The sequence below is a fragment of the Umbelopsis ramanniana genome, assembly GCF_025399195.1.
Source record: "Umbelopsis ramanniana AG unplaced genomic scaffold K450scaffold_10, whole genome shotgun sequence".
Taxonomy (NCBI): Eukaryota; Fungi; Mucoromycota; class Umbelopsidomycetes; order Umbelopsidales; family Umbelopsidaceae; genus Umbelopsis; species Umbelopsis ramanniana.
Window position 1 is genome coordinate 52,682 of NW_026252096.1, and position 26,862 is coordinate 79,543.

Below are 26,862 nucleotides of genomic sequence, written 5' to 3' on the forward strand. Positions count from 1 at the left end.
GTCTAAGTGACTATTTTGGGGGAATGGAAATTGTGTTGGACGCAGAGTTGTATGCAGCTGTCAAAGCAGCTACTTGGAGTAATGTAATATTTAGAGTTGTCTTCAATTTAAACTCATTAATGCCGCTCATGGAATACTGATAGATGAATTCCTACATTGGCTTCAATGTAATATGTGTTGCTCAGCATGGGACGGGGCTGACGATGAATCACTCTGAATCAAAAAATTAACCTCAGCGCGAAGTAGATGGTGTCCGCCCGAAAATGGCAGGCAAATGCGTCTCATTGGCCAATCTCAGCGGCGCTTATATTGCGAAACTTTCGTAAGTCCTTACAGCCGGTTTCCTAGCAGCGATTGTTTCTTTTCACTTTTTACATTCAATCAAGATGCAAATGAAACTCAAGCCCTCGTTGCAAGAGGTCCAAGAGATGGTCCAATCCGGCCAAGGAAATACAATTCCTATCTATGCAGAGCTACATGCTGACATGTTGACACCTGTGTCAGCATACCTTAAAGTCTCAGATCGTTCTCGATACTCATTCCTGCTTGAATCAGTCGCTGGAGGTGAAACGATAGGGCGATATTCTTTCATTGGCTCAGGTAATTAGCTCATCGCGCCATGCCAGGCTTCTCCTTTGCAAAAATCAGTTTTCGTGACACCTATGACTCACATCCCCCATCAAAAATAGATCCCTACAAAGTATTGAAGGTTGGCGACAATGAAGCTATCAAGGGAGACCCATTGAAGGTTGTTGAGGAGGAATTGAAGGATATCAAGTACGTCAATGTGCCTGGTATTCCATCATTTACTGGTAAGTGTATAGAATTGGCACCAGATTATGTTCTTCACGACCTCATTGTACCCTTCTCTCCAAATTATAGGTGGTGCTGTCGGATACATTGGTTTCGAGTGCTTTCAACATTTTGAACCAACACTGAAGAGAGATTTGAAGGATCCCATTGGCATTCCCGAAGCCATCTTTGTTCTCTGCGATACATTAGTTGTCTTTGATCGAGTTCGCCAAGTCGTCAATGTCGTATCACACTTTAGAAGCGATGTCACCGCTCCCGAAGATATAGAACGGGAATACATGAAGGCAGCAGAAGAGATCGAATGTACATTAACGCTTTTGAACGATCCTCATACCCCTTCTGTTCCTCAGCCTCCCGTCGTCCTTGGAAATGAAGCCGTTAGCAACGTTGGTAAAGATGGCTACGAAGGATTTGTTACCAACTTGAAGCACCACATTGTTGAAGGCGACATCTTTCAAGCAGTACCCTCACAGAGACTTGCGCGACCAACTTCACTTCACCCATTCAATGTGTACCGTCATCTTCGTTCCATCAATCCTTCACCATATATGTTTTACGTCAACCTGGATGAATTTCAGATCGTTGGTGCATCTCCTGAAATGTTGACCAAGGTTGAGAACCGAACAGTATATACACATCCCATTGCCGGTACACGCAAGCGTGGAAAGACGCCTCAGGAGGATAAGGCTCTTGCTGAAGAGTTGCTGAGTGATGTGAAGGAGCGAGCTGAACACGTCATGTTGGTTGATCTTGGACGAAATGATTGTAACCGCGTTTGCAAACCTGAAAGTGTCCAGGTCGACAAGCTTATGGAGATTGAAATGTATTCTCATGTCATGCATATTGTCTCCAATGTTAGCGGCAAGCTTCGAGATGAAATGACCTCTTATGATGCTTTCCGAGCAATTTTCCCGGCTGGAACCGTGTCTGGTGCTCCAAAAATCAGAGCTGTCGACCTCATTATGGGATTGGAACAGGAAAAGCGTGGAGTCTACGCTGGGTAAGTGTTTTCTGCCATGCTATGTCACCCAGTGCAAATGAAATTGAAACTTAAAATCTTTGCACCCCTAGTTCCGTTGGCCATTTCGATTACTCTGGTGACCTGGATACCTGCATTGCTATTCGCACCATGGTTTTCAAGGATGGTGTAGCATACTTGCAAGGTAACGTGTTGTCTCTCAATCCTTTACAGTCTACCCAACCTGTGGTACTAACTATGTTATTTTACAGCCGGTGGTGGTATCGTTTATGACTCTGTCGAGGAAGATGAATACCATGAAACAATGAACAAGATGGGTTCCAACTTGACGGCAATAGCCGAGTGCGAGTTGAAGTACTATGAAGCACAACAAGAAGAAAACTAACTATAGATAGCTTGCGCTGACCTATCTTTCATTAAAATTAAACCCCTACTTTCTCTCATGGCCCATTGTCTCTCATCATTACCCCAAAAAACAAGCAGCGCCATTCGAGCAAAGAATAGGAAATGATGACATACATATACGTATAAAAATGTTATCAAGATTAATTACAAATGATAGTATGGAACTAATCTGTGGTTTCAATGGTGGGGTTTGATCTAGTGGGAATAAGTTGATGCTGTTCTAGCGGTAGTTGTGGTGATGCAGGTTCACTTCGCTTGGTGGAGGCATCTGGCTTGGTTGGAGCGGCTTCATGTTTGATTTGGAAAAGTTTGATGTTGGTTCCATTCCATAAGCCACTACCAGAAAGGCTAAACACATACGCCTGACCCCAGAGCATAGACCGGAACCAAATCACCAAAGCCTCACCCCACTGGAAGCGGCGGATGTGTATGGGTTGGGGATGGGGAAGAATACCCACTAAGGTCATCTTGCGCAAATATTCTAGTACCTGAGCGTCACTGGTGAGACTTTGAGTTGAGCAAAGTTCCGTCACTTGAGGAACGAGGTGATCCAACATCAAAAGTATCGGGGTAATTGGTAATGTGGGTTTCCAAGAATCAACCCAAGCTTGTGTTGGCGTAAACCGGCTTCGGCTGCCAGGGGCGAGAGTTTGTGACAGGATTGAAGATGCGCTGGATTGTCTACGCAAAGATTCTACTGGATCCGATACCACCGTTGTCTCCGCTGGAGGTTCATTGACGGCTGGTACAGCCGCTTCAGGTGCAACATCAGAAGCAGAAGGATCTTCCTCCTTGCGTTTACCCCGTGCTTTTTCGGACAGGGCTTCTTGGTCTGTCGTTTGTTCTGAATCCGTTGGCGCAGTTGATTCGACTTGCGCAACCGGTGTAGTGTCCGTCGATTCACGCACTTCGCCTTGTATCTGCTGCGATTTTCTTCTCTTTTCTTCCTTAGCAAGCTCAATTCTTGTGATATCTTGAAGTGCGCCTGCTAGCGTAAAATCACGAAGCTTCTCGAACTTGCTGTGCGCTCGAATCAGGGCATATATGACATTCGGATTATCTAGACAGTGCCATCAGTATTACATATATTTAGACATGGTTTGTTCACAGCCACAGTACACCACGTGTACCATAACTCACCAGTGAATTGATATTGGATGATGTTGTTGAAAGATTCCAGGATATATTCGACAAGTCTATGATTGCTATCGTCAGCAAGCAGGAAGCCTGGGGCTGTGAAGGAGTTGAACAGGGACACAAGTTTAGAAGAAGATGCTACAGATAGGTTCTTCAAGTATGGAGACACATTGGCGATAATCAGAATTAAAGCTGGATAGAGCGTCGATAATGCACCCCTGGTGGTGGCAATGAGATTATAGATGGACTAGAAACAGATACGGAGGTGACAAACGTCAGTACCCTTGCTGTTACATACACAATCCTCCCAATGTGTTTGCTTACAATGATAACAAAGTCGGCGTAGCTTCCGTGAAACGCGGGTAATCTTACGCTATTTGGGAGCGATGAATGTCCGTCAAATGTCTTGTTCAACTTTACACCAAAAGCTCTGTCAGACGAAAGAGTTTGTAGGACAAATGCGGACATGCGGACCAGACCGATTTGCGCTAGAAAGACAACGTGCGGTCAGTTGCCATTATATCCAAACACTTCATCTACTGTTTATGACTTCAGCCAAACTCACCAGGGTTGTTTCTATTGTCCACGGCATAATAAATCAATACGACCATCAAGTCCAATACGCGATCCGTTTCCAACAAGTATTGTCTGAATCTCTGTGCAAAAATGAAATATAATCAGTCGTATCAAATAGACTAGTTCACATAAACAATCAAGTCAGCGGCTCTTCGCATACCTGATTAATCTCCAAAAGCTTCCAGCAAAGCATCATGGTTTCGACGTGGCAGCGAACTTGTTTGGTGGAGCCAGGTAAATACGTGTTGTTGGCCAGCATAGGATTGCTCAAGATACGATACATGCCATCGATCAAGAACTGGAAATCTTGAGGACGATGTAGCTTAGACAAATAGTATCTAAAGGCATTATCGGCTGCATGTTCTTGTGGGGCAGATTGGGTAATGGTGGTAAGAGTCGCCGGAGACTCAAGCTCGACAGTTGCCTTGTCTTTGCTTTCGGGAACGCTTTGGATATCGAGAGAGAGGCGTGACGTATCCTTTGGTAGATCGTTCTCCTTGGGTGCATCTCCAAAATCTGCATGCCCAGGTGATTGATAATCCAACAATATAAGAGCAGCACGGAGACACATAACCACCAACACTTCTCTAGGGTCCGAAAACACAACGTGGTTGTATGGTAATCCCCAGCCAAGTGGATTGTATTTCGCAGCCGTGTTCAACAGACTGCAAAGCAGTGCCAGCACTACCTTTCGCTCGGACTTTGCAACGACAAAATGGATCCAATTGTCTTGTTCGCTTATGACGACGGAGGGTGCGATATACATTGATTTAGAGAGCAATACGATCAAAAGACGGAGAGTCTCATATCGATTGACATCATGTTCCTTTGAAGAACCCAATGGAGTAGAAGAGCCTACGCCAGTTTCCCAAATAACGTAATTGACATGAGAAGTTCCTGTGGCAAGGCTGCCTGGTATTGTAAAGTCGGCTAGAAATAGTGCCTGCAGGACCACTGTAGAGTAAGGTTGAGCCTATGACCAGGTAAAGGTGACAATTGTTTAAAAAAAAAAACGATCGAGGACTTACAAGTCAAAAACTTTTGTCCTCTTGGCTCAACGGTCCTGTACTGCTGCTGTATTTTTTGATCCGGTGGCTGTAAAAGTAAGGTGCATTAACAGTCTGTATTGCAATCCCTTCGAACTCATCTCACTGATTTTACCTGTTCGCCAAAAGCCGTGTGCACCTGACCCTCCATGTTGTTGGCGACTGGAGTAGGTATCTCGATCTGTCGTGGCGTCCAAAAGAACTCGTTCTCCCATTCGCCCGAGTCTGGATTTTCAAAAACATATGGCATGAGGCGAGTCAGTACTCGCATACAGTTCAGCAGTTGGATCGTTGATCGGTGATTGGTAGTGAAGTCTTTCGAGTGTATCAAAGCTTCCATTTTTCCAAGCAGCTAGAAAATATAAAGTAGAAGTTCAATGACGCATATTCATAAGTGCTTCAAAGATGTATAGAGCTAGTACTTTGTCTATTAGTGTCTCCATATTGTGCCGCGCCGAATCTCGAACTCGTCTGATATCTGATGCCCCGATTAACGAAAACACATCGTCAGAGCTTTCTGGAAGATTCCAAAACTAAAGAGTGGTGGTATATATGAGCAAGGGATCCTTTAATGTCGAAATATGCGTTCATGCTGGCAACTGTACCTGAGACCAGTACTCATCTGCTTCTGCAGGAAGATTCTAGTAGTAGTAACGAAAAGTGTTAGCGATGGCTTTGGATATGGCTGAAACGAGGCAGAGAGACAAGTCATACATTCTCCTCGAAGAGTCTAAACACGCCTTTTCGAAACGCTAATTTACTATCGGTAGCGCCCATATGCGAGAAACAAAGTGAAGACCTCAGAGCTTGGCAAGCACGTCCATGCCACTAGCGGATCAACCAGTCACGTGCCCGGTATCGTTGACAATTTGTTGGTGGAGTGGCCATACGAAGCTGACACTGCGCCAAATCACATCTTTTTAGGACCATTATCAGGGCTGACAATATAGATGAAACGATAGAAAGCATCAAGCCGAACTATACGATTTGAATGGTGGTGGAGATAAAGTTCGTGAGACCAAATCTTGTTGCTACGCAAAGTTACTGCTTGATAGTGAAATAAATAACAGCAAGTTCCCCAACAGAGATAATTTATATATTTTCAGACTTTCTTCTATCGTATCACTTGCTTTTTCTTATAGTAACATAGCTTTCCTCTACCTTATTGCTGGCTTTGGAGTGCTCGACAAGTACACGCGTCCGAAATGGACACGGAGTAACAAATAGAGGCTACAGGTGAGCGATAAGTTCAGCAGCCAAGGCTAGTGGGAAAGGTATGGACATGGTCAGGCTGAAGATTGAAAAAAATATTGATAGTCTGGACAGCATAATTTGCCTACCATGGGAAAGAAAAGAGAAAATTCAACCAACAGCTGTATACCACAACCTGCCTGGCTACCCCAATTGCGGACTGAGTGATTTCAGACTCCCTTTGATTTTACCTCATACTCAAAGGGCCACTTATTGTCGAGATCGGTTGCTAGTTCAGTGCATTGCATCTCGCTACCGTGTGTACCGAGAAAGACACCAATGTTCACCGCAGAAGCTGATGTAATACTGAGGTTTTAAGCATGAGGGTTGTGACATTCTATCTTATTTATCTAAACAAACGAAAATAAAAACCCATAGAAACATCAAACGCACGCCTGATGAGCTGGCACATATCTTAGCCGACATATAATTGATCCACTTGCCTCTTATGATGAACTACATTTGTCAAAGGAATTCCCTCCTTCATTAGTCAACCGCATGGATGCTATCTAAATGCAACAGGGTTCATCTGTAAATCATCAGTATAGGACTTTGCTAGCCTGAGTCTGTTAGACTTGAATATTGTCAAAGAAAATGTTCAACATGGAGTCAATCAAGTCAGTCATGATTAGTTGATGATGGAATTGAAGGCCTACGTTTCTCGGTACAAGCGATGAAGAGGATAACCAAATTTTGTGCCATACTTTAAAAGGAGGCATTATTGTACAACGGCTTCGACTCAATCATCCCACCATCCACTATGTGGCATCGCATAGCCAAATGATAAACACCACGAGACATGGCGATCAATTTCTCAAATGGTAGGTATTTACTCTGCTTTTTCTATTCGCTTGTGATATAAAAAAAAGGAAAAGGGAGATTATCGTATTAGAGTTTTTGTCTGGTACCACACTTTGATAATAAACAAGCTAAAAGATTTGTAAAACAAAAACAATAGAGTAGTGTGAGGCGTGACTCTTGAGAAGAATAAATTGTACCCATTGGATTACAGTAGAGGCTGATGTCTTTTTGAGTGGATTGTTGGGGTCCGCATCATGGACAGTATCAGTTTGTGGGCGATGTTATATTGCATCGGTAGCCCAACGCTGGGCATTTCCCGGTTTGGGGCAACCCACCCCCATTCCTTCAGCCCACTAAAGATAATGACAACAGTAAACAACTACATCGCCCTCCAACGCATATGCAATATAGCGCCAGTAGCGAAGCACTGTATGGTTTTGCTTACAGTCACTCGTTGCATCGGTGAACTATTGCAGATAAAGCTGCATTTCTCAGGCAGAGCACACATGATTGGTCTGAAATTTGTCAAGCTCACTTTTTGCGGGTATGGGGTGTGACGGTCATAAGGTGTGCCAGCGAGTGCCTTGCTCTTTCCGCCTGAAGTCCTGCCAACCCCAGATGTCATTGCTACCGACTGCCAATTCGAACGGCCAGTCAGCATCATACCCCTACGATGACCATATCCGGCAAGTTCGAAGATCTTCAAATCCATTTCCACTTATCTTGAAGCGAATACTTAGAGTCCCACATATGGATTTTGAGGTAGGATTGCAAATGAATTTAAATTACTGGCGAGGAAAAGCATACTTATGTATGGTCACGATAGTTTGCAATGTGGCAGATGGCATACTTGCTGATAGCTCCTAGAAGAGTGTAAGTTCTATCGCATATATTTCGATTTAAATTCTTGCAGTTTGTCACAAAAAACCTAATTGATCACTCATATATTATTACAGTTATCGAAACATATATTATCACAAACGTAAAAAAAATATCTCGTTCTATTTTATCGAATATGATTGTATTCTGACAATTTTTCATCAATTTCAGAGACGAAGAATCAGTGGGCCAGAGATGATCCAGCATTTCTCGTCCTCATGTCTATATTACTATGCAGTAAGTGTCTACAGCACTGTGAGCCATCCTATCTACTACTAAGACAATTTTGCACCAATAGCTTCAGCAGTAGCATGGGGTCTGGTATATGGGCATGGCTTTCTTGGTATATGTAAAATGATGCTCTATATGGTGTTTGTGGACTTCCTTCTCTTTGGATCTGTGGTGGCAAGCGTTTGCTGGTAAGGAGCTCTAGATATATAAGGACATCATGCAGTGATGATGAACTTAATTATGTTATGCAGGTTGTTCTCCAACCGATTTCTCCGAGTGACAGCATCTCATTCTATCGAACAGCGCGTGGAATGGGCCTATGCGTTTGACGTACACTGTAATGCTTTCTTTCCAGTTTTTCTTATACTCTATGTGGCCCAGTTCTTTTTTATTCCTATACTAGTACGAAGTTCCTGGATATCGCTGTTGATTGGCAACACCATGTACTTTTCATCATTCGCGTGGTACGCGTACGGCACTTTCCTCGGATATAACGGTGAGTGATTTTTTTTTGGGGGGAGTAGTAAAAAGGTTCAGTGTGCTACGGCAAACTAAGCGAGCTGTGGCTTTTTTGGATCGGAAACCGTTCCGGTGCTGGCTGGGTCATTTGAGCAGGGAGTTTGTGAAACTAATTCAATTTGTTATGCGCGTAGCACTTCCCTTCCTCATTCACTCTGAGATATTTCTGTATCCAATAGGCATTTTCCTCATATTATGGGTTGGATCACTTTTCGGATTCAACATAAGTCGCACTATGTTGCAAGCATACTTTGGGTCATAACAAATAAAGTGGTTACTTGAATTTTAACAATGAAAAAGAAACTCTTGTCATAGCTCCCAAAGTGATTTGCATGGTTGCAATCGAGGCATTTGTGTGACAATCTCCCAGGACAACAACAACACGGTTCACTTTTCTTGGACTCGTTGTCGTCACTACACTCCACGCATAAGTATCTTCTGAATCTATCGTCTTGGTCATTCTCTTTGCCTCCTTTTCTTCATTGGCAACTACCTTTTTTCTGCTGATACTCCGGAGGGTCCGCGACCGTCTCGGCATTCTGAAATTCGCTTCGTCATGCAACCGATTCAGAAATCAGTCTCTTCACAGTATGCAACGCAGGCAGGTTATCTACCACCACGCTCGCCACATCGGGGCTACTCTCAAGCTCCTCAGCAACCGCCGACACCTCTTCCACTTCGCCAGCGACCATTGAACTTTCGCAAAAATGCCTGTGCCGTATGTCGAGTTTGCTTTACTTGTGCAAAGGTATTTGTTGTAATGCATATATATTATTGTTTTGCCCTTCTGTTCTATTACTGCTCATTACTGCTCATTATGAAAAATTTTATTGCTTCTCCCACTTTTATTATTTCCCATTTATCAACACTAACATGTGCCTATTGATTTGTCACATTTTCGATGATCTCTTTCTATGAACCAATTGTATAGTTCTATGGCCAAGACTGTGAGTGTCCAGAAATGCACCCTCGACGAGGTAAAAATTTGCCACCCAACACGGTCGATTCCAGATCTAAGCGGCTTATTCCGAGCGAAGTGGAAGACTACCAAATCACAATGGATTGGTTAGAGCAAAATGCCAACGATCGATACAAAGACCCTGAGGGACGCTTACCGCTTAATATATCGGAATTTGCTCTTTGTAAAGCGCATAGCTCATCCCTTTATCGTGCTAAGAAGCGAGCGGAATCCACCCTAGCTTCAAGAGCAGAACAAGACTTTACAAGTTCCTCACAATTACCCATGTCCTTACCGCCAGGATTTGAGCCGACCCCATCAAGTAGCGCCAAACGGAAGAGACTGGAAGATAATGTCGGTGTTATGCGACGCATGCAACATCGTGCTAGCTTTCCTATGCCTAATCCATATCATGTGAGACAGCAGCAGCAACAACCACCATTAAATTTTGGCCCGGTGGTTGAAACCATTTCATTACGAAGTGCGTTGACTGAACAAGAAAGGAATAATCAATCTTTAATATCGTCAGCTGCAACCTACTATTTGCGCAATCTCGCCATTACCGACACCTTTACGTTTAGGGATATTCTGCGCGAGATTGATCTGACAGGCAATGCTCCTCCTCCCGGCAAGAAAATTGTAATTACCAATATTGAGAACGACCGAACCTTTCCCATGGATATCCCAATAAGGAGTGCTATCCAGGGTAGACCGCACATTGATTTGTGCATTGATTTACAGGACATTGTATCTTTCAACGTATCTGGTAGCACGCAAAACTAAAACATCCACAGGACAGCCAACGTTCAGAAAACTAGCAATTTTTTTTTCAGGCCCTTTTTATGCCTCATCACTTTTTGGCTGCCATCGTGTATCAACACAAGTCCCTCCACCCTCCCTTTGCGTTCTTTTTTTTCGGTCAAAGGGCTTTCAACAGATTGCATACCTTTTTTTCCCACCAAGTACATATGTATAGTAAGATTAGTTAGCTTTCACCATGTTAACGTTCTACCATTCTTTGATCTTCTTGTCAGTTCTTTTATTGTGCTGGAATGGTTCCATCCAATGCATATACCGTGGCAGGTTTTCTCGTCTCATCTACCATAGTAGCATTTCGGGTTTTCCATACATACACACGAGAAAAAAAAATAGCATCCACGATTAATAACAAAGTGTAGCCAAATAGCGCGTCCAAGTAGAAATTTCTGGTTGATGGAACCAATAGAGGCGATGATTGGCCATCATGAGTATATTACAAATGGCTGGTTTGTACCACCAGACAGATCTCAGCAGTCGAAGCAATAGTCAGTATGTCAATGTGCATCGCGAGCGTGACTAAAGGCATCTTGTCAAAAGTTTCATAATGCTTAAATTTTCGTTCGAGACGATCCCCTTATCTGGAGCATTTTCTGTGGATGGGTCGAAAAAGCCTGGGACCGCCGGCCAGTCAATGCAAACCAAATGTGGGGTCGGAGCTATTTGGCAATGACGAGACCGAAAATTTATTATGTTTTTGGGTAAAAACGTCTCAACGGATCGGCCACCATCTTTTTTTCTTTTTTACTTTCGCTCTTTTCCTCCCGCAGTGATGAAAACACATGTAGCTGGCTTCGGCCGGCTGCTTACCATTCCCCGCATAGCAATGGCCTTGTTATTATACACCACCTTCATCTACTTCGCCATTATAAGTCTTACTGAAACTTCACTCCCGACCATAACACCTGCTCATAAACGAGCCCTCGACTTGTTATCATCCGACCAAGGCCAATTTATCATAGAAAACCTGCAAAAAATATCGGATAGGATTCGAGAAGAAGAAGAAGAAGTCAAAGTCCCATCCTCAGAACAGGAGAACAGTCAAGAACGTGTTACATACGACTACGACAGCATCGCTCGTAACACTGACCCAAACCACACCAAAGCGCATTTACAGTTCTGGCAGAATTTGGCACCCAAAGCTATCGAAACATATAAGCAAGATTGGAGGAAGTTTGTTTCCAATCTTTTACCTTACTCTTCTTTCCAAAGCAAATATGAAGGAACAGGAATTGTGTTCACAGCAGGCAACAAAGACACTCTGAACCGAACGCTAACCATCATTAGCATCATGCGAGATTTTGGCTGTAATTTACCTGTGGAGGTTTGGCATCTATCTGATGAAACACCTAGTGCAAAGGAAGTCAAGCAACTGGAGGCTCTGAATGCTGTTAGCAAAGATCTGTCAGACTCCAATTTAGTCCGACCAGTCCAAAAAAAGAGAGATGCTGAGAAACAGTAAGTCTTGGCAAGCCGATTGTCCCCGCGCCTTGTAAGGTGTTGTGTATGATCATTAGTCCATTTTAACTTATTGGTTTTTATTAGATTCCAGATTAAAGCTGCAGCTATCATTAATTCTGAGTTTCAGAAGGTGTTGTATTTGGATTCTGATAATATTCCTACACGCAATCCAGAATATCTGTTTCACAGCAAAGAGTTTGAGGAGACTGGCGCATTATTTTGGCCAGACTTTTGGTAAGCGATGTGGTTCAGAGAGAAGCTGTTTTGATAGAGAGCTGTGTGAACTGACTAAACCTGTTAGGAAAACGCATCCTGAGAATCGAATATATGATATCCTCGATATTCCTTGTAGTGATACTTGGGAACAAGAGGTGAGATTTCATAGTAGTTACCTGGATATAGGGTCATCATGCATTTATTTACGCCGTCCTTTGTGTTTCATAGTCTGGACAGATTTACCTGGATAAAGAAAGAACTTGGGTCCCACTACAGTTAGCCTGGTATTTGCAAAGCCATCATGAACTTTATTTCCAATTATTGAACGGCGATAAAGATACGTTTAAATACGCTTGGGAGGTACGTCTCGCTAAAATTAGGTAATTGAAAACGTCAGGGAGCAAAAGGTTAACACCGATGTCACAATAGGCGTTGGGCGCACCATACCATATGGCGGAAACTTTTCTAGGTATGGCTGGCACCATGGTAGAAGGTCGGTACTGCGGACACACCATGGTTCAATATGATTTGTACAGTTCTGGGTACGGCGAGGCGAGCCCGTTGTTTATCCATGCCAATTTACTCAAGATCACGGATAAGACCCATTTCGAGCAAGGAGGAAAGGAACGACCTTGGGATACATTGAAACGATATACCGCCACTCGAGGAAACACATGGCTCCACCCGGAATTCTACATAGCACCCTTAGGTCGTGCATGCATGGACTTTACACACCCTAACGGTGAACCAGAAGTTATTTTAGAGCCATTTGATGATATCTTACCCGGCTTCCAGCAGAGATACTTCGAACTAGGTGGGAAAGGCGGTGAGAAGAGAGTAGTCGAAGCGTAAAAAAGGAGTGCAGTGGAAATGTACAGAAAAACCTACCACACGTTGCACTGGTAATTTAATGAAAAGTTCGCACCACATCCAAAATAGAAATTTGAAAGTGTGTGGTCGATGATAAAGCTAGCAAATTGTATGATTTCGCTTCATGCTTACCCCCACATTGCGTTGGAAGTCAGTACGTTCCTGAAAATAATAAACGTATGTGACACACTCATGGTGCTGAAACGCAGGACCCATATGCATCATTTTTATGAACTTGTGACCATGTGGGGACTTGCCTTTTGCCTCAACCCGATATGACAGCCATTTCCACATTTTATCGCACCAACGATTCTATACATCGTCTTTTCCCTCTTTTTTTATCCTTCTTTTATTTTGTTCATCAAGACTGTAAAATATTATGTCAGAGCGCAAATTTAGCAACCCGCGCAAAGAAACAAATGACAATCGCGTGATGCGTGGCCCGACAGGTAGTATCACTTGGTTCGATCCACGTACCACGACAAGCGAACAGCGAAGTTGGGCACAAGCACCAGGGGAGTCAAACTGGTTTAACCCACGCCCTTACGACAACGGCTCTATAGCGTGGGGCACCAAATCGACTGTGTGGGTTGATCCCATGACAGAGTTCAGCATGAAGAAGTAACCGACTGTGAAAGTCGGTTTTGTATAGGGTAGACAGTGATGTTTTGTGTTTTTATATTAGCTTTTCAAGTAAATTTCATGTCTTTCATCAATCGTGTATGTAAAAGAAACAAAAAAAAAGGGTAACGGAGGTTGGTTGGCTTCGTTGGGAACATTTTCACCCGACGTAAAACAGCCAGAAGGTATAAAGGAAACTATTCCGACAGCAAGCGATTTTGTTTGTGCTTGTGCCAGCAAAACAGATCTAAAGCGACTTAAAAAAAAAAAAGATTATCTACGAAGAATTTTTAAAGTATGGCAGGGTGACAGCTTATACCAAATAGATCGAGTACCACTACTTCCGTTGGCATACGACGATTCGTGACAGCCTTTGGTCCACCAACTTTTTTTTTATAAAGCCCTTCAGTAGGATTCGGTCTACTGCTGAATCACTACGAAGGCTTCATCAACTTTGGTCTTGAGCTTCGTCTTGTCATGCATGAGATGAGCCAGTTCATACAGCTCGATTGTGTCTAGCAGTCGAATTGTTATCTTTGGTGCTTGCTTTGTGCCAGTTGCCTATTCAAAATTAGCCGCGTGAGATTTTGAATGACGGCCGATGATACACTATTCATTTTTCCTGTCATTCTTTTTGTGAAATTTGCTTTACCTTGACAAGTGGGAAAAGTCTATCTCCAAGCTTCTGCTTTTTCTCAAACAAAGAGTAGCCTTGCAGTGAAGCTAGAAAGTTATCTATCTCGGACCGAGTAGTCTCGTTGGAGGTGTTACCTGTGCTCTTTGGAGAAGTGCTGCTTTGTTGTGATCGGGGTTTATGGAGATGCATGTTATAGCCACCACTTCGATATTGATCGTTGGAGTATCGTTCGAATTGGTCGTTGTTGTGGCTATTTTTTTCAAGGGAAAGATCCCTTGACAGTCCGGTAGGAAGTGGAGATGTAGCTGGCTGGTATGACTTTTCATTGTTTGATGATTCATCTACAAATAATTCCAAAGCCTCTTTTGCTAGCTTGATTTTCTCTTTGAGGAAATCGGGGTTAAAAAGGCATAGCGACCTTTCCTTTCGCTTCAGTGTCAAGAGCATATCCACTATATCCTCTGTGTTAGTTGTTTCTCCTGCACGTCGTACTGCATCCGCCATCCGTACTTTCTGTACATTAGAGCTTGATTCTGTCATCACAGAGGACACCGATTCTAAAGAATTACGTCGGAGTGTCTTTTGTTTGGGTAGTGGTATTTTTGGGGGGAGTTGCACAGATGCACCGGACGCAAGTGATGACAGGGACGGCCCGTCACCTGTCGCTAAAGCCGGTGGTGGGGCGGCCGACAATGGGGGGAGCGCTGCACCAATTGTTTGAAGTGACATGGTATCACTGCTACCCTCACTTGGCTGATGTTGCCTCTGAACATAAATGTCAAATCGTTTAGCACAATGCATGCCGACCCAATGTCAAATATTTGAAGAATGGCTTACTAGTGCGTTGTTGGAATACTTTTTGACAATTCGGTTGACACTTCCTGTAACATAGTCATCATTGAATGGGTAACTGGGTGGGTATGAGCCATTGGCGGGATGATAACCCATCATCATATGTCCTGGTTGAGAGGGAAACTGCATCGGTATTTGGTCTTCTTGCCTAAAGACAATCGGCGCTGGTGAGATAGCTCCTGGTGGTGGTGGAGGAGGAGGAGCATATGGTTGCATGTACGCTCTTGACATATCATTATTAGAGTAGGGCATTGTGGGGTCGTATACATTAGGACTAGGCATTGCACTAGGGTATTGGTTTAGTTTATGAGGTAGTGTAGGTGGAACACCAATCATATTTGTGGTGGGTGGATGGACGATGGTTGGTCGCTCCGAACGTGGTTTTTTGGGCTCATGGTATGCGACAATAATGTGCTTGGAAAGCACTAACTTCCCATTCATTTCCTGTAGTGCCATAAATGCTTCCTCTGATTTGCTGAAACTAACAAATCCAAACCCTTTGGAGATGCCGGTTTGGGCGTTATTCATGACCCGGGCAGATATTATTCGACCAAATTTGCGAAACAAATTGAATAAGTCGGAGCTCTTGATGTTCAAGTCCAGGTTTTTGATGTACAGGTTCGTAAAGTCGATGTTGATAGTTGGAACCTCGCAAAATGCATCCTGTCCCACTATTGGATGAGATATCTGGCGATCCATTGGTGCATATGGGTACACCGATGATGCACTAATAGAGTCCTGATGGTACACTACCTGTTTAGTTTGGGCAAACGGGAAAGGAAAATTGGGGTATCAGAGAGCCTCCAAAACAAGGTTTGGATGCTACTTACCTTCGAGACACCACCACTGTTTAGGTCGTCATTCATTGGGTCCGGTGCTTGCAACGTAGTTGGCACCATAGCATGTATCGCCCTGGAAAGCAAAAAATTACCATTCTAGGTCTTCGGTTGACATTGATCATCTCTTTGCAAAAAGAGATATGTGACTCACAATGCCTTCCCGTGGTGTTCTTTACCATGCTGACAGCATCAATAAAAATTTTTGGGGGACAAAGGAAATGTGGTTAGCAAAAACGTGTAAAAATTATTGATAAGGGTATGATGCTTGCATACCAGTTCTGACGCAGCAACATCAGCATCTTCTTGTTCGTAAAATTGAACTAAAGCTGAATCCCGGATGTCTACGTTTGGCTCATCCGAAACGACGGTGCAATAACCTAAAGGACCAAATGTGCGGAATAGGCAATAAATGTCATTGCTTGTCACGTCAGACGCTAAATTCTTGACTTGAAGTACGATGGCTGATGGTTCAGGCTCTTGGTCGTCATCAGTGAAATATAGGTGTAAACGTGAGCCATCGTCAAAGGTTGTTCCATTATATAGTGCATGTGCTTTTTCAGCTGTCAGAAGGAATCATGTTAGTTTTTGACGCTGCTACGCCATTTCAACTTTCGGAGATCATTATATTTAGAGCTACAAACCATCTTCGTCTTTAGCAAAGCGGACATATCCAGCAATAAAAGTTCCAGCCTGATCTAGTTGAATACTAAAGAAGTGTGGTCGTTTTTAGTGGTCTATTGGCAGAGTCCATAGTACCCCCACAATATCGTTCATGCCATACCTTTGTGGATCGCAGCTCTTCAAGACATCCAAAACATCCTGTGAGCTTACACGGCGTGACAGATCTCTGATATACAAAGTCTTATCTGACGCTAAAGAGGTTGTTGAATATTGGCCAGGTTTCATCGATTCACTAGTTTGCCGATCGCCATGGTATGATCGCTGATCGTCCTTTTTATCGTCTCGAAAGGAAACACTATCACGGCTTTGTGGAAGTCTGACAACAGGTTTGATAATGAACAAATCTGTCATGATTTTCCTGAGAGGATCTGCAAATGGGCGAAGGGCCGATGAGAAGGGTTTTGTTGAAACGAGGGGTCGCGCTTTTCGCCTGCCTCCTGCTTTACGTTGGAAACAGCCCAAGTAAATTGACCTCCCATGAATTGCTGCTGATATAGGTCTGATAAAAACTATCCCACCACATGTCCACATCCCTCTCTGGATATATTCCCCCCGTATCACGTCGTATACCATATCCTATCTGATATCCGCAGTTTTATATACGGCGTATAAACGAAGTGAGGCACGCTTACCTGACACGAAGTTTTAAAAATTGACTCCAAGGTCGACGCAATAATGGGTTTCCAAGCCTGTAAAATGCTACACTAACAGTAGTAAGAGAAAGCCTAAATGTTATTGAGTCGATAGCTTTGCAAGAAAAAGAAACCTTTTTTTCCGCAAAACTTCATTCACACTTTTTTTATATGCTCAAAAAAAAAAAAAGTGCTTCAAAATCAGTTAATCTGATTGGGTAAGAAATTGTGGCACTTCAGGACGAGGCATTTAGTACCCATCGCTTTTCTCAGTGTAGTTCACTTCTTTCAGGCTTTAATTTACCAACATCGACCAAATAAATCCAATGGTCATTCATAGACATAGTAAACATTAGAAAATAAAGACAAGGAAGAAGAGATAAAGGCATTGGTATTACACAATTGTACATATGGCGGGGTGACGATCATTATGCTAGCTAGCATCTGGGTCAATACAAATAAATGCAACCATTATTCGCTGTCTACCCAGTCTGCCGCCAATTGACCAAAATATGGTACTTCGTATCGTTCGAGCGATGCACCATCCAAATATGCTCGGTATCTGATTAAAAAAAGGCGACGTGACGGTGACGCAAATGTTGGTTATAATTATACCCACTGTCGGATCTGTATCTTAATTCAGTTTGCTTACCCTAACCACGCAATGAGCAGAATGTCGCACACAAACAGCATCCATGAGAGCACGCTTGATATGAACATAATAACGAAATGCAAGCACATCAACGTCAGGAACACCAGGGATGACTGTGGAAAAATGCATAAAATCAGATTATTAGAACTCTATGTATCTCCAGCCCTGTCAAAATTGGCTGTCTAAAAATTCTCCCGTTCCTTTGCTTTGCACGTTCCTGTCAAGCAAACCCTTACCTGCCAAGCATGAAATCTAACATAATCATTTTGAGTTTCCAGAATTAGGAAGAAAACACCTGCATGCGGGTCTAGGTTAGAATTCTCCGGCTTACCCAGCTTTATAGGCTGATCTCCAGTAGCAATAGTCTCCTCCCGCTCTTACCAAAAACATGATAACCTTACCTGTTATTGGTCCAAGTACGTATGTAAGCGCTGCTTCAATGTCAACTCGGATAGGCATCTTCGTTTCATACTTGTTGACTCGAACTCCGCCTTGTGATCCTTTGGCCGCTCCTATGCTCGGTGCATCCGAAAAAAGTCCCTCTTCAAGTAAGGAGGAGGTTGGTCGATATGCATCGGGAGGTCCGTCGGTTCCAGCTTGGTATGATGAATATTGCGGCTGGAACCCTTGAGTAGATTGCTTTCCTTTGCCTTTGCCATTTTTGCCCTTCTGCTTTTCCTTGTGTATGCGTGCAGTTCGGTCATCGTCTGGGGAGGGCTGGTATGGCGAGAAGTCGGAATAGCCAGACATTACCAACGTAGAGCTTTTAGAAGGACTTTGTAATGGGGAATGGCAAAAGCTGGGCAATGCACGGCAAATCCACAAGGCCAAGCGGCTCAGGTCACATGCTTTCGTCATACAAGGAAAAATTTCATCGTATGTGATTGGACAACTTAGCTAATATATAACTATATGATTGGCTGAGATAGTTTAAACGTGATGCTGATTGACTCGAAGCTGTACGGTAAATTGACTCAATCGAATATCGTGAAATAGCCACCCGGATTCAGAATAGCAGTGTAGTTAGCGATCAAATACCAAAAAGTAGCATAATATCCGTGAACGAGTGCATCTTTTATAAGTTGTTTGAACATTATCGTCCAGAAGCGAGATAATAAAAGATTCTAACGGCTGCACCAGATTCACCTTTGTGACGTCGTTCGCGCCTGAAATTCGAGAAATTTTGTCCTCACAGCAAGATCGCTCAGCGCGTCTCACTTGTTCAGCGTAATCGCATCTCATGTCTGAACGAAAAAACTTGGATTTCGACTCTATCCATTCTGGATTGGACTCTACTGTTGGTAGATTTCGCCTTGCTCCAAATGGTATTGGATGGAAAGGCAGCGACGAGACTACAAAGATTATTGCCGCCAACGAGATTCGAAAATTCACTTGGCTGCGCGTCGCCCGTGGCCACGAGCTTAGGATCACTTTGAAAGATGGATCCGTTAGCAAGTTTGATGGCTTCAAGAAGGAGGCAAGTCACAATCTTCTTTACCGAGAGCTCTTACACAATCAACCAGACCGCCAGCTAACTTTGCGAATGTAGGAATTAGAGGAGCTTAGCCATGCAGTTAAATCCATGTACAAGCAACAGCTCGAATCAAAGGAACTCAGTCTCAGAGGTTGGAACTGGGGAAAGACAGAATTTCAAGGTGATTATTATGCTGCATTGGCTACTGTTGCTATGGACCCCATACTGACAACCCTCTTAGGACCTAACTTGATTTTCAACGTTGGAAACAAGGAAATGTTTGAGCTGCCTTTATCGCAAGCTATTGGTGCCAACAAGCCAGGAAAGAACGAAGTTGCCGTCAACTTTGTCGACCCCGGCCAAAAACCTGCAGACGGCATTAACCCTAAGTTAACAGACGAGTTGATGGATATCACCTTCTATATTCCCGGTACCGTTCCAAAGGAAGAGAATGTCGATGGTAATACCGATGAGGATGATGGCGAAGAATTAAATGCTGACGCTGTAGGTATTTTCTAATTACACTCGACCTGAAAAACTAGGTTCGGGAATCTCATTCTTTGTCACATAGGTTTTTTATGAAAACGTCAAGTCGAAGTTAGAACTTGGCCAGCTTACCAGCGAGAACATTGTACAATTTCAAGAAGTCTTGTGTCTTACGCCTCGGTATGTACAAATAAGCTATTTAAATGTCTCCTTTATCATCTACTCATGCCAGCCTTGATACAGTGGTCGCTACAACATTGATATGTTCCAAGATTTCCTTCGTCTTCGTGGAAAATCATACGACTACAAGATCATGTACAGCAGCATCATCAAACTCTTTCTTTTGTTGAAGCCAGATGAAGTGCATGTTATGTTTGTCGTAAGTACCGGTGTTTTGCTCCTTTCTTACAAGCATACTCTTAATAACATGATCTTCCTATACTTAGATTGGATTGGATCCCCCGCTGCGACAGGGTCAGACGAAATATCCATTTTTGGTCTTCCAATTTGTCCGTGACGAAGAAATCGACGTTGACTTAAATCTCGATGAGTGAGTAAAAGTGATGCTACAACAACCGGTTATTATGGTCTGTAAATACTAAATCTTTGGGGTATAGGGAAACCTTGAAGGAGAAATATGACGGAAAACTACAGAAGACATATGATGCTCCTACCTATGAGATTGTAAGCACCGTATTCAGAGCCTTGACTGGCAGAAAGGTGACTGTACCATCGAATTTCAGAAGGTATATATTGCTTGTTGGTTGTAATCTAGCTCTCTATATGACACTCTATACTCACTCAAATTTGCAGTCATCACGGAGCACTTGGAATCAAGTCTTCCATGAAGGCCAACGAAGGCTACCTGTATCCCTTGGAAAAGTGCTTCTTGTTCATACCAAAGCCACCAACATTTATCCCTCACTCCGAAATCGGCGTTGTCACCTTCTCCAGAGTATCTGCTTCCAGTGGCGGCAGCTCGAGAACTTTCGATATGAAGTTTAGCATGAAGACTGGTCATGACTATCAATTCTCAAGTATAAACAGGTTAGTGCTTGACGACCATGCATTTTTACTTCTTCTGGTGTAAATAATTAACACTCTGATAATGCCCCAATCAGAGAGGAGTATGCCAACCTTGAAGAGTTCATAAAATCTAAGAAGATTAAGATGAAGAATGAGCTGAACGAGGAAACCTCTGTCACTTATGCTGAGCTCGGTGACGATAGTGATGAAGATATGGATTCCTCACGAAAGCGACGAAGAAAGGAGGAAGTTCCATCTTATCGGGATGACGAAGATGGAGATGAAGAAAGTCGTAAGTAAAATGTTGAAAATGTGATATAGCTTTTTCCAGGGTACTGACAATAGCACTTTGTAGCTGATGAGGACTTCGCTCCTGGAAGTGACAGCGACGTGGCGGAAGAATTTGACTCCAATGCTTCTGCAAGTGACGACGACGATGCTATGTCTGACGAAGACTAAAGCATTGATTTGTAACTTTGGTTGCTACGACAACAAGTTACCACTCTGTCAGCCAAAGTAACCCAACCTTACCTTTTTTTTGAATGTCGATCCAAACAGCTTGCTTACGCAACAGAAAAAAGAAAAAAGAAAGAAAATGAATCAACCCAAGAGATGATTTCACGACTACAGCAGTTCCTTCAATTGTATTGTATATAAAGAATAATGATTATCCCCAAAAAAAAGTCGGTTGTGTTAAAGTCTATGTGGACTAAATCTGCTAATATACTTCGGCTACTAAAGATGGAGGCGTTGGTCAATATGAACTATGCATGCACTAGCTAATATTTTTTAATGTCGATGGCATTGGATTTTGCATGCTCTGGATCACCTGTCGTTGGTACTTTTAGTTGTGACAGTAGATCTCGTTGTGTCTGCATAAGTATGAATTCGCGATCGTTAATATGGCTTTTACCGACATATTGGGGGCATGTAAATTAAAAAGCGAACCTCATCTTTTAAAACACGGTATTTCCATTCGCTCAATCTTTTGCCGTTAGCTATGCTATCCGTTATCCACTCCGTAGTGACTATTTTGGTCAGGTTGCTACGAACATGGAGGTGTTTATGAAGCTTAGACGCGCACACATTACGTTGAACGATCACATGTGTTACTTTACGTTGGGCTAGAGCATAGCTAGAATTGAAAGTTAGAGTTGATTCACAGGAATAATAAAGCGTTGTATTCCCACATTACCTGATGTTTCCGCCATGTTTTGCTACCAGTTGCTTCAATTGCAAGTCCTTGTTATTTCCAGTCCACCCTGTAAAATTTTTAAAAACTGAATTACAGAACCAGTAACTTGTCTTCATTTTTACCTTCCTCACTTACCATTGATGTAAATATTGACTCCATTAAATATATTACTACAACGTTCAGGGAACTGAGACTGTAATTTCTGCTCCCTTTTTTGCATCCACGAGGACGATGGCATACTGCCACCAGATCTACGCTGATGCCCAGTGGAATGAGCATTGTACAATGTGTCCTTGAATCGAAAAGCTGGTTCATTTTCTAGAGCATGGGGTGCAATCTCTTTCGGGATTGCTGTTGATCTTGGTTTGCGGATCAACCAGTCGTCCATTATGAACAACGAACGCGACGCTCCTGGTAAATTTATAACGTCTATGAAATGACGCTCTCTCTTCTCACGTGATCAATTAAAGCGCCGCTGCCATCACAAGACCAATGACTCGCAGGAAAGTGAGCCTATTTGAGTCTTTTGCCAGTGGAAAATTCACAACTGAATGCCAAAGCAACATGGAGGCTCACGATTTCGCTCCAGGGTAAGTGATTAGCTATACCCATTCGTCATATCGTCCTTACGGAGTATCCTTAAGTTGTCTACGCCGACGACTGGCTACTGTCCGTGCGAATATGAAGTCGGACAGACCGCCAAGAATCCTCGCACCGCCTTACTTCACCTTAATAACTAGTTCCAAACTATTCCAGGCGTCATGATATTTATCTTCATCATGGTTCCGGTGATATTGATTATTCTGCAATTGCATGGAATTACGAAGGTACGTTCTCTTGATGCGACATGATATGCTGATTCGCGGATATTCATGTGATGTTGTACAGTCTCTCCTGCAGAAACATTCGAAGTATACGAACCACGAGAGGAAAGGATGCAGACGGCTTCTGAGTTCACGGTATGACAGCATCATTCTATTGTATTCGAGTTGAATCTCAGATACTGACATAGGGGCCAATCCCCGCTTTCAGAGTGATGAAGTGACTCGCAACAATGTTGAGAACGGTGTAGATATGGTATGCATTTCTATATTCGATCCTTCGTTTTTTCTTTCTTTTTAATTTGGATTATTTATTTTGAAATCTAAATAGCAAGGGATTGACTGGGATCAACTTCGTATGCGAAGGGATGAATACCGAAAGCAACGGTAAGGGCGATCTATGAAGCTTTCCTAATTTGACCAGCTAGTTCTCATCAACCATGGTTGTAAAGTCTCGACAGATACCGAAAACGGAATTATGAAAACCTGAGGGCTTCACATGATGGTATTTTGAAGGTTTGTCAAATTATTTCACTGATCCCTTTTTGTGTTGTAGCTTATCTCTAACTCATATTGCTTCGTCACAAAAAGGAGGTGAAGCCTGTTCGACCAGATGGAGATTTCTATTCCTTCCGTTATACCAAACTTTCTGAGAAATGCTCGATTGTACATTTTCAACTTCGAAACCTCCTCTGGGCACCCAACAAGAATGAGGTTTTTTATACATGTAAGTAAGTTCCATAGTTGCAAATGAGAAATACGCTTATTCATCAAATTATAAATTCAGACAAAGACCATGTGCGGGTATGGTCACCACAGTTACGTACGAGCCAAGATGTTTTGCACTTGTCTCGAGACAGAAATGACATCAAAGCTAGTACAATAGCCTGCAAGGATGACGTTTTAATGGTTGGCGGTAATAGTGGAGAGTACATCTTCAAACGATTGAATGCGTCTGACGCTGATGAACATTGGGGAAATATTACATCCGATGCTTCTGGCATAACAAATCATATTGATCTCATCCACGATCGCAATGGAGGTACTTGTTAATCATGCTATAGGCTGTCTCATGCATTTTTTCATCACGCTAAAAACAAAACAAATCGCCAACAGTCTTCCAAGGCCTGATTTCTAGCAACGATAATCGAGCACGATTGATGGATCTTAATACCCTCAAGATGACTCGAACTTTTGATTTCCCATGGGCAGTAAATGTATGTTCCCTGTTTGTGCACATGGCAATGGCTTATTCGGCAGCACTTGCTAACTTTTTTTGATCTATTGCTAGTGTTCGGCAATGAGTGGCGACAAACGAATTCTCTGTGCTGTTGGAGATGCCACTGAGTCGATTCTTGCCGATGCGCAGTCAGGAGAAGGTACTATTCTGTAATTTTCACACTTCTGCTTGTCATTCGCGTATTACAGTCGTGCTCAAACAGCTATCATGTCAGTTATAAAAGTGTTGCACGGACATATCGACTATTCGTTCGCCTGCTGCTGGAGCCCAGATGGTCGATACTTGGCCACGGGAAATCAGGACAAAACAACGAGAATATACGATATTCGAAATATGTCGGAAACTTTGCATGTTTTACGAGCCAATCTAGGAGCCATACGATCCTTACACTTTTCTAATGATGGGCGGTACTTGGCTGCAGCGGGTATGACTTGTGATGTTTGATTGGAGTTTCGTTTTGCTTTATACTCATATACCCTATCCCATATAGAGCCTCTTGACTTTGTACATATTTATGATGCGAAAACCTTCGATTTGTCTCAAGTTGTTGATTTCTTTGGCGACATTGCCGGTGTTTGTGAGTAGTTTTGGGCATGAAGATGTGCGCACATTGCTTCGAGTAGTAGATAAATGTCTAACTAATACTATTTCCACAGCATTTACTCCAGATGACAATTCGCTGTATATTGCAAACTCAGATGATCGCGTCGGGTAAGAAGTGGATCTCATGAATATGTGCGATTTTACTTTCATATCTAACCGAAAACTGTTGCAGGTCTATCATGGAGTTTGAAAGGAAAAATCACTCTTGCTGGCAATACGACGATGCTTTCCTTGTGTAGGTGCACATATCGACGTACAGTAACCAGTTCTTTATAAACACATAGCCGTAGGACTATTCTGATGCTTATCACAGTCAGGCCATATATGAAGTAGTATCGACTCTATTTTTTCGTCATTCTCTTTCCTTCATTTCCGCTTTGTTTTTTCTCGGCAGTAGTCAGACATTCTCTGTACAAGTAACATCAGACCTTACGTCAAAGCAACCCATATACGCACCAAAAGAAGATTATAGTAAAAACTAAACTTGTGTGAGACGATTTTTTAAATGAGTAGTAAATTTTCACTGCAATTCTCGCAAGTGGTTCAAATCTAAAGAGAGTTACAGCTCACATCTATTACAGGTCTTATCTAATATACATGTATTTCATTTACGTTGGTAGTACTTCTTGTCGTTGCAAGAATAGCCATATGGTGTATTCAAGGGTTTATATTACAGAGCGCTTGCGTTCAATTGACTGTTGTGGTGCCATCTAACAATTTCTTCGTATATGGTCCAAGAAACAGCCGAGTTCAAGGATTTTCGAATGAGTCGTACGCTGATACCATCAAAGAAGCCGATAGCACCTTCCTCCTGTCAGTAGAAACGACGGAACGCCCGCGCCATAGGTCAGCATGCTACTCCCGACATCTACCCATCATACTATATGTGTGTTTCTTACCGCTATCACCTTCTTTGCTGAACTCCAAAGGTTTCTATATACAAGTGGCTTCAGCTGCATACGAGTTTTGAGCATATCGAACGGTTGCGTGAAGCATGTAGCCGTCACGCCTGCAAGTACACCTGCACATGTGGTAAGGAGGTTAGATATAATTAAAAAGCAAGGGGTTTGTAAAATGGTTGCTGCCATGTCGTACCTGATCCCAAATTGATCGCAGCATTTGCTACATTGATGCCATTGTGTGCTGTCCATGCTGAATCAAGGACCGAGGTTAGAAATGTGAATTCCGAATATATACTCAATGATACCGTTCACCGCAACCATACATACCATTAGCAGTCGACTTGCATTGTTCGTAGAAAAAGAGGTATATTCCTGCAAAAGGAGCATCGCGAATAAACGTGGCACCATATCCAGCAAATAGGCCGCGAACACCATCATTTTTGATAATAGAGCTAAAAGCATCTGTGAGGCTTTTGTAGTTGTAAAAGTTGCTCTGTAGACATCAAAAAGTTAATCCATATTGACCACTGCAGTCTTGCTACAACCAACGCGTTTTGTCTAAAACATACCTCATATCTAATTTTGACCACCGTGATGGGCATCATTATGAAACCAACAGAGCCTCTTGCGGCAGCGCCAGCCAGCAAATTGTCCCACGTTTGCAGGGGGTTCTTGCCAGTGGTGCGCGTTGTGGCTAAGGCTGATCGCATTTCAGCCAGAGCAAAGAAATACATTGCAGAGCCAGGTACATTTCTAAGGCTTCGGTAAGTACCTGGTAACGAAGATACTGAGGACATCCTTACTGCTCAATATAAATTACCTTAAGATAGTTGGAAAGGTTCCGCGCCAGAGACCAATTGGGCCATTGGTTCGAATTATATCTCTCACAGTAGAGTAAATGTTGCTACAATAAATAAATAGACATTTAGAAACGGTTGACACTTGTTATGGTTTTTGACAACAGTTGTTGTCAGCGTGGCCAACCTTTTTTGAGGGGCAACCAATAAGCCTTTGGTTTTTGCCTCACGTAAAAATGCAAGGTGGTCTTGTCGTTGTTGTTGGAGACGTGTCTTTATAAGGTCGAGTGGTTGGAGCACAGTACAGGCTACCATGCCTGAACCCGCTCCTCCCAGTAAATGCAGGGCAGGATCCACCTTGGGTGCCATGAGTGAGAAAGATACAACTGCAGGGCTGGCCGCTGCAATTCAAAAATGTCGGGTGTGACTGCTCACTTTGACATGTT

At 42.9% G+C, this 26,862-nt stretch overlaps 13 protein-coding genes across 13 annotated transcripts; 8 read left to right on the forward strand and 5 right to left on the reverse strand.

Moving 5' to 3' along the window:
* Positions 1-428: 428 nt before the first annotated feature.
* Positions 429-2,177, forward strand: K450DRAFT_171074 (uncharacterized protein; the record flags this gene model as incomplete). Its single annotated transcript, XM_051584133.1, has 5 exons — positions 429-600; positions 690-812; positions 883-1,813; positions 1,885-1,976; positions 2,044-2,177. 5 exons carry the CDS (start codon positions 429-431, stop codon positions 2,175-2,177), a joined length of 1,452 nt encoding a protein of 483 aa, XP_051447222.1.
* Positions 2,042-5,738, reverse strand: K450DRAFT_297945 (uncharacterized protein). The gene is made up of 10 exons (XM_051593678.1): positions 5,671-5,738; positions 5,562-5,597; positions 5,379-5,489; positions 5,072-5,308; positions 4,939-5,005; positions 4,071-4,864; positions 3,900-3,990; positions 3,659-3,822; positions 3,338-3,581; positions 2,042-3,257 (listed from the first exon to the last, which is right to left on the reverse strand). The coding sequence occupies exons 1-10, from the start codon at positions 5,731-5,733 to the stop codon at positions 2,362-2,364; spliced, it is 2,703 nt and encodes a 900-aa protein (XP_051447223.1). The 5' UTR covers positions 5,734-5,738; the 3' UTR covers positions 2,042-2,361.
* A 1,847-nt stretch (positions 5,739-7,585) lies between these two features.
* On the forward strand, positions 7,586-8,940 carry K450DRAFT_227958 (uncharacterized protein). Its single transcript, XM_051586828.1, has 7 exons — positions 7,586-7,770; positions 7,835-7,881; positions 7,965-7,990; positions 8,059-8,124; positions 8,186-8,306; positions 8,370-8,614; positions 8,772-8,940. The coding sequence occupies exons 1-7, from the start codon at positions 7,627-7,629 to the stop codon at positions 8,897-8,899; spliced, it is 777 nt and encodes a 258-aa protein (XP_051447224.1). The 5' UTR covers positions 7,586-7,626; the 3' UTR covers positions 8,900-8,940.
* Positions 8,941-9,027: 87 nt separating this feature from the next.
* K450DRAFT_227965 (uncharacterized protein) lies at positions 9,028-10,485 on the forward strand. The gene is made up of 2 exons (XM_051586829.1): positions 9,028-9,385; positions 9,569-10,485. Exons 1-2 carry the CDS (start codon positions 9,194-9,196, stop codon positions 10,376-10,378), a joined length of 1,002 nt encoding a protein of 333 aa, XP_051447225.1. The 5' UTR covers positions 9,028-9,193; the 3' UTR covers positions 10,379-10,485.
* On the forward strand, positions 10,486-10,897 carry K450DRAFT_227968 (uncharacterized protein). The gene has a single exon (XM_051586830.1). The coding sequence runs from the start codon at positions 10,593-10,595 to the stop codon at positions 10,758-10,760; it is 168 nt and encodes a 55-aa protein (XP_051447226.1). The 5' UTR covers positions 10,486-10,592; the 3' UTR covers positions 10,761-10,897.
* A 245-nt stretch (positions 10,898-11,142) lies between these two features.
* K450DRAFT_227971 (uncharacterized protein) lies at positions 11,143-13,181 on the forward strand. Its single transcript, XM_051586831.1, has 5 exons — positions 11,143-11,869; positions 11,957-12,106; positions 12,174-12,243; positions 12,317-12,448; positions 12,518-13,181. Exons 1-5 carry the CDS (start codon positions 11,184-11,186, stop codon positions 12,938-12,940), a joined length of 1,461 nt encoding a protein of 486 aa, XP_051447227.1. The 5' UTR covers positions 11,143-11,183; the 3' UTR covers positions 12,941-13,181.
* Positions 13,182-13,278: 97 nt separating this feature from the next.
* K450DRAFT_227974 (uncharacterized protein) lies at positions 13,279-13,911 on the forward strand. The gene is made up of 2 exons (XM_051586832.1): positions 13,279-13,726; positions 13,762-13,911. Exon 1 carries the CDS (start codon positions 13,338-13,340, stop codon positions 13,581-13,583), a length of 246 nt encoding a protein of 81 aa, XP_051447228.1. The 5' UTR covers positions 13,279-13,337; the 3' UTR covers positions 13,584-13,726; positions 13,762-13,911.
* On the reverse strand, positions 13,894-17,308 carry K450DRAFT_227977 (uncharacterized protein). Its single transcript, XM_051586833.1, has 7 exons — positions 16,689-17,308; positions 16,549-16,613; positions 16,181-16,467; positions 16,059-16,087; positions 15,899-15,980; positions 15,054-15,806; positions 13,894-14,981 (listed from the first exon to the last, which is right to left on the reverse strand). The coding sequence occupies exons 1-7, from the start codon at positions 17,159-17,161 to the stop codon at positions 14,205-14,207; spliced, it is 2,466 nt and encodes an 821-aa protein (XP_051447229.1). The 5' UTR covers positions 17,162-17,308; the 3' UTR covers positions 13,894-14,204.
* A 176-nt stretch (positions 17,309-17,484) lies between these two features.
* On the reverse strand, positions 17,485-18,867 carry K450DRAFT_227985 (uncharacterized protein). The gene is made up of 4 exons (XM_051586834.1): positions 18,274-18,867; positions 18,109-18,167; positions 17,873-17,985; positions 17,485-17,782 (listed from the first exon to the last, which is right to left on the reverse strand). The coding sequence occupies exons 1-4, from the start codon at positions 18,728-18,730 to the stop codon at positions 17,692-17,694; spliced, it is 720 nt and encodes a 239-aa protein (XP_051447230.1). The 5' UTR covers positions 18,731-18,867; the 3' UTR covers positions 17,485-17,691.
* A 220-nt stretch (positions 18,868-19,087) lies between these two features.
* K450DRAFT_227989 (uncharacterized protein) lies at positions 19,088-21,711 on the forward strand. Its single transcript, XM_051586835.1, has 10 exons — positions 19,088-19,349; positions 19,422-19,527; positions 19,588-19,850; positions 19,918-20,012; positions 20,076-20,211; positions 20,279-20,382; positions 20,450-20,578; positions 20,646-20,879; positions 20,954-21,150; positions 21,214-21,711. The coding sequence occupies exons 1-10, from the start codon at positions 19,113-19,115 to the stop codon at positions 21,315-21,317; spliced, it is 1,605 nt and encodes a 534-aa protein (XP_051447231.1). The 5' UTR covers positions 19,088-19,112; the 3' UTR covers positions 21,318-21,711.
* K450DRAFT_278290 (uncharacterized protein) lies at positions 21,638-22,441 on the reverse strand (the record flags this gene model as incomplete). The annotated part of the gene is made up of 4 exons (XM_051593289.1): positions 21,638-21,730; positions 21,807-21,993; positions 22,054-22,120; positions 22,189-22,441. 4 exons carry the CDS (start codon positions 22,439-22,441, stop codon positions 21,638-21,640), a joined length of 600 nt encoding a protein of 199 aa, XP_051447232.1.
* Positions 22,442-22,589: 148 nt separating this feature from the next.
* Positions 22,590-25,179, forward strand: K450DRAFT_227999 (uncharacterized protein). Its single transcript, XM_051586836.1, has 13 exons — positions 22,590-22,643; positions 22,810-23,012; positions 23,086-23,130; positions 23,206-23,261; positions 23,327-23,390; positions 23,466-23,601; positions 23,662-23,916; positions 23,991-24,091; positions 24,166-24,253; positions 24,329-24,538; positions 24,605-24,691; positions 24,771-24,825; positions 24,890-25,179. The coding sequence occupies exons 2-13, from the start codon at positions 22,989-22,991 to the stop codon at positions 24,954-24,956; spliced, it is 1,188 nt and encodes a 395-aa protein (XP_051447233.1). The 5' UTR covers positions 22,590-22,643; positions 22,810-22,988; the 3' UTR covers positions 24,957-25,179.
* A 1-nt stretch (position 25,180) lies between these two features.
* K450DRAFT_228001 (uncharacterized protein) lies at positions 25,181-26,862 on the reverse strand. Its single transcript, XM_051586837.1, has 7 exons — positions 26,604-26,862; positions 26,440-26,523; positions 26,189-26,372; positions 25,947-26,112; positions 25,813-25,869; positions 25,617-25,738; positions 25,181-25,528 (listed from the first exon to the last, which is right to left on the reverse strand). The coding sequence occupies exons 1-7, from the start codon at positions 26,783-26,785 to the stop codon at positions 25,388-25,390; spliced, it is 936 nt and encodes a 311-aa protein (XP_051447234.1). The 5' UTR covers positions 26,786-26,862; the 3' UTR covers positions 25,181-25,387.